At 42.2% G+C, this 10,538-nt stretch overlaps 1 protein-coding gene across 1 annotated transcript in view; it reads left to right on the plus strand.

Annotated features, from left to right (window-relative positions):
* Window positions 1-10,303, plus strand: part of AFF3 (ALF transcription elongation factor 3) — a 604,640-nt gene extending 594,337 nt beyond the window's left edge. The window contains exons 20-24 of the mRNA XM_060027282.1: window positions 2,278-2,349; window positions 4,372-4,465; window positions 6,802-6,851; window positions 6,989-7,212; window positions 10,080-10,303. Of these exons, the coding sequence (XP_059883265.1) occupies window positions 2,278-2,349; window positions 4,372-4,465; window positions 6,802-6,851; window positions 6,989-7,212; window positions 10,080-10,201 (562 nt within the window). The 3' untranslated portion in view covers window positions 10,202-10,303. The remainder of the gene's footprint in view (window positions 1-2,277; window positions 2,350-4,371; window positions 4,466-6,801; window positions 6,852-6,988; window positions 7,213-10,079) is intronic.
* The last annotated feature ends 235 nt before the right edge of the window (window positions 10,304-10,538 follow it).

The following is a 10,538-nucleotide window of genomic DNA, read 5'->3' on the forward strand; positions in this document are numbered from 1 at the left end:
TAAAAATGCTTCAACAAAAAATTACAAATTCTCTTGAAACAAACAAAAAATGAAAGTCTCATCAAAGAAATACAAGTTGTTTTGAAAAAGAACCAAATGGAAATTAAAGAACTGAGAAATATAACAAATAAAAATCTCACTGGAGGGGCTCAGTAGTAGAGATGACAGAGGATAGAATCAATGAACTTGAGAACAGAAAATAGAATTTACCCCCCAATCGGAGCAACAGAGAGAAAACAGACTGAAAAAAAAAAAGTGGATAGAGCTTCAAGCACAATGACAGTAGAACCTCCATGTCAATATTGGAGTCCCAGAAGGAGAGGGAGAGAATGGAACTGAAAGATATTTTGAAGAAGTAATGGCTGAAACTTGCTAAATTTGGCAAAAGACATAAACCTACAGATTCAAGAAGTGGAGAAAAACCCAAACAGCATAAACAGCCAAAGCAATGCATGCCAAGACGCATCAAAACTACATTTCTGAAAACTAAAAACAAAGGAAAAAAAAATCCTGAAAGCAATGAGAGAGGAATGACACATTACCCATAGGGGGACACCAATTCAGATAACAGCTGACTTCTTATCTGAAACCATGAAAGCCGGAAGGGAGTGGCACAACATTTTTTAAATGCTGAAAGAAAAAAACTGTCAAACTGTGAACTCTAGATTCAGTGAGAATTCATTCTTCAGGAATAAAGAGGAAATAAAAACATTCTCAGACTAAGGAAAAAGACTTTGTTTCTAACAGACCTACCTTTAAAGGTTGGCTAAAGGAAGTTTCTCAAACAGAAAGGAAGTGACAAAAGAAGGAATCTTGGACCAACAGGAGGGAAGGAAAAACAACATAAGAACAGAACTATGGGTACATGCAATAAACTATCCTCCTCATGAGTTTTATAAATCATAGTTGATGATTGAAACAAAAATTATACCACCATGTGATGCTCAAGACAGTGTTATTTAAAAGCAGTGAGATGGAAGTAAGGTTTCAACTCTTCAAGCAAAGTGGAAAATATTGATACCAATAAATTGTGATGAGTCACATATGTATCTTGTAATACCCGGAGAAACCACTGTGAAAACTAAGCAAAGAGATACACTCAGAAACACTGCAAGGGACTTCCCTGGTGGCGTGGTAATTAAGAATCCACCTGCCAATGCAGGAGACACAGCTTCAAGCCCTGGTCTGGGAAGATCCCACATGCAGCAGAGCAGCTAAGCCCGTGTGCCACAACTACTGAGCCTGCGCTCTAGACCTGCGAGGCATAACTACTGAGCCCACGTGCCACAACTACTGAAGCCCGCACGCCTAGAGCCCGTGCTCCGCAGCAAGAGAAGCCACCGCGATGAGAAGCCCACGCACTGCAACGAAGACCCAACACAGCCCAAAATAAATAAATTAAAAAAAGAAAAAACCACTACAAGTCTGCATGCTGTGGAGATAGTGTAATAACAGTATCACTTCTTGAGCAATTTGCAATAAGCCAGCCCACTATGCCAAGAACTTTATAAACACTCTCTCACTTAATCCTCACAGCAATGCTATGGGATCCGCAGTACTCATCTTACTTTATAAATAAGGAAATGGAGGCTTAAAGCTGTTAATTTGTCTAAGTTCTCACGACTGTAAGGACTTGAACCCAGGTCTCCCTGACCATTCCATATACCGCCTCAGCTCTCTCCAAGAGTCTGCAAGTAACTTGGTGTATTATTGGAGAAAGGAACAGCCATAGACCTCTGGTTCAGAGAAATAAGTGAGATTGAATAAAGTTCATAAAATCTACTAGTTATGCATCCAGGACAGTTACACTACTGTCAAAGTAAGAGTTCCATAACAATAAAAAAGAAATAAATCCAAACATTCATCTGAGGACAAGGAATAAAAATTTTTCTGGAGATTGGCCTGGAAGGATTGACCTTCGCTCCCTCCTGTCAGCCACTCAGCCATAAATCAGAATTGGTAAAAATGGGTGTGTCACCACATACGTGGATAATGCTTGAACCGATACCACTCTTGACCATCTGTCGCGTTTGCACTTGTATTGTTAAAGGGCAGAAAGTTGCTAGATGGTCATAAAAGCCATTTTGTTCTAGTCACATCACAATCATGTCATGCTTAGAGAAAATGGGGCAGCCTCAGCTGGCTTCTAAGAAAGAACTGTCAGCAAGCACTATGAAAAACTAAGTATTGGGCAGAGAGAACTTCCATCCTAGAAGATGTTCTGTTGTTAATAAGAAAGCTTTAATGTTTTGTTTTTCTTTCCTTTTTTCTTTTAAGATATGCTATGAGACTAAAAACCCACTCAGGCCCCAATGCCACACCAGAGGATAAACAGCTGGCTGCATTATGGTAAGTGCATCACATCAGATGAAAATAGCCTCCCCAGCCTCGTACCTCTTCAGTGGCAAACCAGGTGCTGAAATGCACGATGGCTTCCTAGCGCTTCTGACACACCAAACCAAAGGCAGTGCTCATGGTGGCCAGGGAGAGCCTGCACCCTGCTGTCCTAGGCATGAGGTGAATTCACAGTGATTGAAAACCAACAGGTCCATGACACAAGGACCCATTTTTCTGTGTGTGTGTGTGTGTGTGTGTGTCTTAAAATCAGGTAAGTCTGTGTTTAAATCACTTGAATGTGAATTGCGCCAAATGGAATCTCTTGTGTTTAACATTTTAGAGGCAATCAAGATAATTCATCTGTCTCTTTACATGTGGGATTAGTAGAACTGAATCAAGATGATGTATTCAAGTTCTCAACACATTAAACTGAGGAGCAGTTCATCCCACTTTGATAATAAAAGCAATATTTAAATGTTAATCAACACGTAATAGGTTTTTTTCTATAATGATGACGATTATAATGATAATAATAATAATTTTCCCCTCGACATCTCCTTAGTACTGCCTCAAATCACAGGACACCTCTCTGTTGGTTCCTCCTGTGACGGGGGGCCAAAGTGTCTTTTTCTCTGATGGTTCATACTCCACTTTAGAACCGGATCTGCAAGTTGGAGAATTGAATCTCAAAATAATATAACAGCAACAACAGCAACATACGCAAAAGAGAAAACATTAGTTTTGCAATATCACGTCCTCTAGAGTTTGGTGTGCTAAGAAGAGACTCTTGGTCAAGGGTGTATTGTACAACACAGGGAATACAGCCAATATTTTGTAATAGCTGTAAATGGAAAGTAACCTTTAAAACTTGTATTAAAATAAATTGAAAAATTAAAATTGAAAAAAAAATTTTAAGAGACTATTAAGTTGTATTTGGTATGTTGGTATTCTAGTATGTCAACACCAGATCTGAGTTAGCAAATAATTAGGAGTGGAAAGCACCAAGGAAAAGTGGATATGGTGAGGACACGGGGAGGGGGAAGGGGAAGCTGGGACGAAGTGAGAGAGAGGCATGGACATATATACGCTACCAAATGTAAAATAGCTAGCTAGTGGGAAGCAGCCGCATAGCACAGGGAGATCAGCTCGGCGCTTTGTGACCACCTAGAGGGGTGGGATAGGGAGGGTGGGAGGGAGACATGAGAGGGAGGAGATATGGGGATATATGTATAAGTATAGCTGATTCACTGTGTTATACAGCAGAAACTAACAGAACATTGTAAAGCAATTATACTCCAATAAAGATGTTAAAAAAAAAAGTGGGTATGGTGCAGGAAATGCTCTCTGTGCTCTTTTCAAACTTTAAGTTCCTTATTAGGATTAATAAATTAACAATGATTCGTTAATATTATATAAAATAGAATACTAGTATGTAAATAACAAATATATAAACTGTAACATAAAATAGTGACTACTCCCAGTATGGTTTTCATAAAATACATTCATGTCCGTTACTTTATTTGAACTAATTATAGTCCAGTACAGTGGTAGTGAAGGGAATAAAAACAGGTGGAAGGGCTGGCTATTCTTTTAGCAAAGCCGCTGCCCGAAGTCCAGGGTGTCAAGGCAAATCAGAATAAGGTAGTTGTGCCCTGAAATTCACCCAGCAAGCAGTGAGAGCTGTGCGCTAGAGCCTCCTCCCTCCTCTCATGGAGAGAGACTGTCTCCTAGTGGTGGAAGAAGGAAATGACAAGCCCCTCAGTCCCCACAAAGAAGCAGTAAAGCTGCTTTCTGTCTTCATATTTATATTCTTTAATTATGTATATTCTTCTTTTATTCATATTTCTTTATATGAAGTGATATACTTGTGGAGTAACTCCTTGACATTTTGAGTTACATTGAACAGATAGGAAGGTCATATGCCTACTGTGCTATGGACCTGGAGTGCACCTGGAACAGCAAGATTGTTTTTAAGTCTTGTTAGCACAGGGCCCACTCACACTTTCGGGGGCTATTCCTCTTTTTCTGCTGCAGTTACCGATGCCTGGCTCTCCTGTACTGGCGGATGTTTCGACTCAAAAGGGACCACGCTGTAAAGTATTCAAAAGCACTTATCGACTATTTCAAGGTACTGTCTGGCTAACAGGCAACATGTTGTACCCAGTTGTCTCCCTGTCAAGGACATTTTCAAGGTAGAATCCATTGCTTTGGGGATAATACAGGAGCTGATATCCACACGAACCCCATTTATGACATACTCGTGGTGTTCAGGGCTCAGAGGATGGCCTTGAGAGCCCATCTAATTTATCCCTCTGCCTGTGTCCAAGTATTTTTATAGCCTCTAAAGAAAGAAGATCCCGTTACCTATCCCAGTGTCCTAGCAAATCCGTCTTTATAGCTAACATAAATTGCTCATGTTCACTTAGAGCTTCTTCCTCTGAGAAGTAATTCCTTAGAACTTCCTCTTAGCTATCTCCAGTAGCTAATATAATTTTTCATAAAGGTGTTATTTTAAATGGTAAGAAATGACTTGTTAGAACCCAGAGGCACTAGAACAGTAGCAATGTGCACGTATAAGGGTAGAATTGCAAACGGCGCTAACTTTTACCTATCTCAGGGAATGAAGTCATTTTCGCTGGGAGAATGAAAAAAGGGGGGTAAAAAGACCAGAAAACCTCTGATGTACTGTTGTGAATAATTCATCTGAGATTTCTGGGCCTCTTCGCTGCCCATTTGACCGTAGAAACAAGAAATTACGCCATTTCTACCTCCACCGGCTGTTTGTCAGATACACAACCATCATTTTCGATCTTTAATCCCCAACCTCCACTTCTTGGAGATGATCTCTGATGAGCCGGCTGTGCTGGGCATTCCGTGGGCGATGTCCACCCAGCATACTGTCTGCTTCCTGGTCATGCATGCAGTGACCAGGAGCTAAGCCACTGTCTTGGTCCGTTGACGGTCATCAGTCATAATGACAAGTACTGACACTAAGCCTTTCCCTTTACTTTGGGTGCCTAAGGTCAAGATAAGTAGTTTTGAAAAATTTAGAATCTAAGCGCTAATACTAAAGAGAGTTATTACAGTCAAGCAAAACGCTTGAATAGAGAAGGAATCTGAACTCTGTAAGCCACAGAGGTTACAGCAGAACTATTAAGGGATCCAAGATGTTCTTAATGTCTGTAGGCAGTCCATGAAACTGTACAGAACGAATAGAGGATACAAATTAAATATCAGAGCTTCCCCCAGAAGGTATTGGTAGAGACCCTAAATCAAAGGCTATTTAAATACTACTTAAAGTTCAGAGATTAGGAAACCTTTAGGAAACAGTGATAACTGGTCCATAAAAAATGAGTTTTATCAGGACAGCTGGCTCCGAACAAAAGGCCTTTGTCCCCACCCATGTTTTTCTTATAGTCACAGGACTTTAGTGGTAGGGGAAGAGGCCTGACGGTGATTTTGCCAAATTCCCACATGTAAGGCCATTTCTTACCATTTTGATGACACCTCCACTAAAAACTAAAAATCAGTCACCACTTCCTAAAGTTCTTTTTAACCAAAAGAAACACTCTGTCTCTGGGGAACCAGGCTGAGGCTATTTTCTTGTCTCTGGAAGGGAAAATTCAATATTATAAAGTCCATTTTCTCCTTAACAGTCTCATAGACTTACGTCCAAGAAAGCATTATTGGGCTCTCAGGGAGGGAATCTATCTGTACACTGAGAAGCTTTCCTTGCCAAAGGCGAAAATGTCTTTTAAATGCCTGATGCAAACAACTGGCTCATGCAACATATCCTATATCAGAATTTTAAATATATCAGAATTTTTGAATTCACTGTTGTTAAGGAAATACATTTTAATCTGTTCTTTTAGAAACATTCAAGATCAACTTCCTTTAAGAGAAATACTTTTAATCTTCATAAGTTAAAATGGTAACAGTTGGGCTTCCCTGGTGGCGCAGTGGTTGAGAGTCCGCCTGCCGATGCAGGGGACACGGGTTCGTGCCCCGGTCCGGGAAGATCCCACTTGCCGCAGAGCGGCTGGGCCCGTGAGCCATGGCCGCTGAGCCTGCGTGTCCGGAGCCTGTGCTCCGCAACGGGAGAGGCCACAACAGTGAGAGGCCTGCGTACCGCAAAAAAAAAAAAAAAAAAATGGTAACAGTTGATGTCTCATATATTTTCAGGCATTAAATATATGTCAACAATTTCTGCAAATATGCCCTACGTTTAAAAATAAGACATTCTCATTGTGTCAGTGGGAGGGGGCAGCTGCCTCCCACTATCTTGCAGAGAGGAAGCCAATAGCCTGGTAATTAAAAACTCCCCAGATCCAATTTCTGTGAATCTGCATTTTATCTACAGCGTCAGCCATTACTTGTCTCAGCGGTCACCTGAGAACACGTTGTTGTGGGCTGTTTAAACTCAAGCAGATGGTACTCACTGTCAATGTTTTTATTTTCCTGCAGAATTCATCTAAAGCTGCCCAAGCCCCATCTCCATGGGGGGCCAGTGGAAAGTAAGTTCATTTTTCCAAAGTGAAGGTGATAAATGAGGTGTTGCATGACACTGGGTAAGGTGCTCCTCTGTTTACAGTGCCCTGAGGGGCTGCCCTACCAACCTCTCCACCTGTTTTCCTATGCTCTCCCCTTCCAGGAGCACTGGCACCCCATCCCCCATGTCTCCCAACCCCTCTCCCACCAGCTCCGTGGGATCTCAGGGGAGCCTCTCCAATGGGAACGCCCTGTCCCCATCAACCATCGTCAGCATCCCACAGCGTATCCACCAGATGGCAGCCAACCACGTCAGCATCACCAACAGCATTCTCCACAGCTATGACTACTGGGAGATGGCGGACAACCTGGCCAAGGAGAACAGAGGTGTGTGTGCCTCTGGGGAGTGTGTGCATAGTTCAGCCACAGCTCAGGGGGACACCCCGATCCTTGGGCATCAGCGGGCAAAGAAGAAATAGTAGAAGCTGTCTATACTGTGGGAAAGATCAGAGATAGAGATGGAGATAGAGATGATATAGGTACCAATGATACAGACACAAATTATATAGATAAACACACACACATGTTTTTTTCCTTCGGACAGTGAGCTCCTTAAAGGTAGGGATTACATTTTATTCAACTCTGTATTCCTAAGACCTGCATAGTGCCTAGAACACAGTTGGGGATCTGAAATACTGGATGAATTAATTAACTGATGAGTATGAATGTTGCTAGCTATTGAAGTGATAGCTGCTTACAACTGAAAAAAAACGTGTTGGATGGGTAAGCTGTATTTCTTTTTAAATAATGTTTGTTTTTACTGATTACAAAAGGAATGCATGTTTACCGTGGCTAAATTGTAAAGTACAGAAAAACTATAGAGAAAAAAATTTTTTGATCATCCGTAATCTTGTCACTAAGGAATAACTACTATTAACATTCTATTGAAAAAAAAAAACCTTTAGAAATTGCTTCTCGTTTTCTCCAAATATGCACGATTTTTACCAAAATAAGATCATAGTATATATACAGTTTTACATCCTGTCTTTTCTTCATTTTACATTATGTCAGGCATTTTCTCATGTCACTAACTCATTCAGGAACACCTTTTATGATGACTCTATAATACTTTCAAAACAGAGGTATGCAATCATAAGTATCATGATTTCTCAAACCATTCCCCTGTTGTTGGACATTTGTGTTACTTCCAATTTTTTCCCACTGTTACAAATAATGTTACGATAAGTATCCTCATGTCAATCGTTGTTCATATTTCTAATTGCTGTCATAGGAGGGCGTTGTAGAAGTAGAATGTGGAGGTCAACAGGTATAGATTCTTTTAAGATATGTATTGGTATATTATTAACTTTCTCCCATAAGATTATACCAATTTACTACTCTTTCTCCAGTGCTGGGTGAGAGTGTGAATCTGAGCTCACTATCAAGCCATTAAATGCAAATTTTGTTCCCATGGTAACATGTGCCTCTGCGGCTAAGATCAGGATGTCCATGATGAGATGAGGAACCAGTGGCACAGATAGGCCTGAGTACGTGAAATTGATAATGAAACCAGACAGGATATAACAGTAGTGCGGCGGTGATGCACCCTGAAAATCCAGTGGGGTGCCAAGGAGGTCAGTGCCAGGGGCTGAGCCCAGCAGGCTCGCCAAAGGAGCTGGCACGGAACAGGATTTTGAAAAGCAAACAGTAGTTGAGTGGCTGAGATGGAGTGGGGTGGATGTGTCACAAGTGGATGAAACAGAAGGGACAAATGTACAAATGTCCGCGGTCAGTTTGGGAGAAGCCTGAGCAGGCCAGGCTCCAGATGGCACTGCCAGCTGCTGCCAGCCGTCCCTCAGCAGAGCTGCACATCGAGTGCAAAGTCCGCACAGCTTCCCCAGACCTGCCTCTCCTCCCCTGTTCTCCTCCTGACCTCCTGCCACGCTGTCCTCCCGGCCCTTCTCAGAGCCTCCCCAGCAGGACCTCATTCAGCACGTACAAGAGCACCTTTGAAAGAATACTCCCAGCTTCTTACTTTCAAGGAGTGCTGTTCAGTGGTCCCGTTAGGGCAGCCTGGCAGCCACATGAATTGATTCGTGTCTCTGAGCCACCAAACCGTGATCTCTGCGATGGCAGAGCCTACATTCTTCATCTCGGTGTACCCCCTGCCTCTGCCCTCCTACACCTAGTGTAGTGTCTTGGCAGTAATAAATGTTTAAGGAAAGGACAAACCCAGAGAATGTCCAAGGACTAGAAGGTGACCTCAGTAGAGGTGTTTCAGAACCCATCTGTGAACAAGGACCTACAGTATAGCACAGGGAACTAACTACTCAATATTTTGTAGTAACCTATAAGGGGAAAGAATCTGAAAAAGAATAGATATATAACTGAATATGTATAACTGAATCCTGAAACTAACACGACATTGTAAATCAACTATACTTCAGTAAAATAAAAATAAAAGACAATTTAAACAAGCTGGATGCTTCAAAAAAAAAAGAGGGACTTCCCTGGCGGTCCAGCAGCTAAGACTCCGTGCTTCCACTGTAGGGGGCACGGGTTTAATCCCTGGTCAGGGAACTAAGATCCCGCATGCCGCACGGTGCCGCCAGATAAATAAATATAAAATTAAAAAAAAAAAAAAAGAAAGAAAAACCCGTCTCTGATTTGTCTCCAGGAGCCTGGAGCCTCCTCCATCGGACTCCCACCCTCCCCCGACAGGGGCTCAGCACATAGCACAGCTGAGGACAGTGTAAGGGATGACAGAGCTGCAGGCCAAGTTCAGGGTGGGACGCATTACTGCACAAGGAGAATGCAGCCTGAGGAAGTACATTTTCTTTGCTCTTTGGCTAAACAAATGCCCTTCATTTGGGTTTGGTTTGGTTTGGTTTGGTTTTGCCATGCCATGTTTCCTTTGTTTATTCAGAACTATTTCAGTAAAATACATATTTTTCCTCTCTGTCTATATACATGTATATATTTTAAACATGAAGAGTTAAATCTATTAAAATCAGTGTACTTGCAGAACAGTGAAAAAATGACATGTAAAACACACAACATCCATTAAATTCAATATTGTAAATGTCACTCGTTTGAATTAGAAGTCGCCAGTTGAGGGATTATTGGGATAGAGGTGAGCTCTCGGGGGCTTTATTTTGTTAGGTTGAGCTCATGTCAAGTGATGGGACAGAGAAGGCTTGATTTACAAAGAGGACCAAGTGCATGTCCCTCTAACGACCCTCTCTGTCCCCTAGAATTCTTCAATGACCTGGACCTGCTCATGGGGCCAGTCACCCTGCACAGCAGCATGGAGCACCTGGTCCAGTACTCCCAGCAGGGCCTGCACTGGCTGCGGAACAGCACCCACCTGACATAGGGGCCCCGCCTTCGGGCTGGAGGGCACTCTTGTCTTCACGGACGGCTCAACATTTCTGGACACTGTGCTCCTGAAGTTCCCAGCCACAGCATTTCTCAAACGGCGGTGAATATTTTCTCAGCATCGAACAATGGTCTTTTCTCCCAGGGCATGTGTGTTTGTATGTGTGGGTGTAGAAAAGCTGCCTGTGTAAGTGTGTGAGATACACAGCTCTTTAGAACACGTTTCCTTTGTCTAGTTTCCATAATCCCAGGCTAGACAAAGTGATCAGACGTTTCTGATTAGAGAAAACACGCTTACACACACACACACACACACACACACACACACACACACA

The sequence above is a fragment of the Delphinus delphis genome, chromosome 12 (assembly GCF_949987515.2).
Source record: "Delphinus delphis chromosome 12, mDelDel1.2, whole genome shotgun sequence".
Lineage (NCBI taxonomy): Eukaryota > Metazoa > Chordata > Mammalia > Artiodactyla > Delphinidae > Delphinus > Delphinus delphis.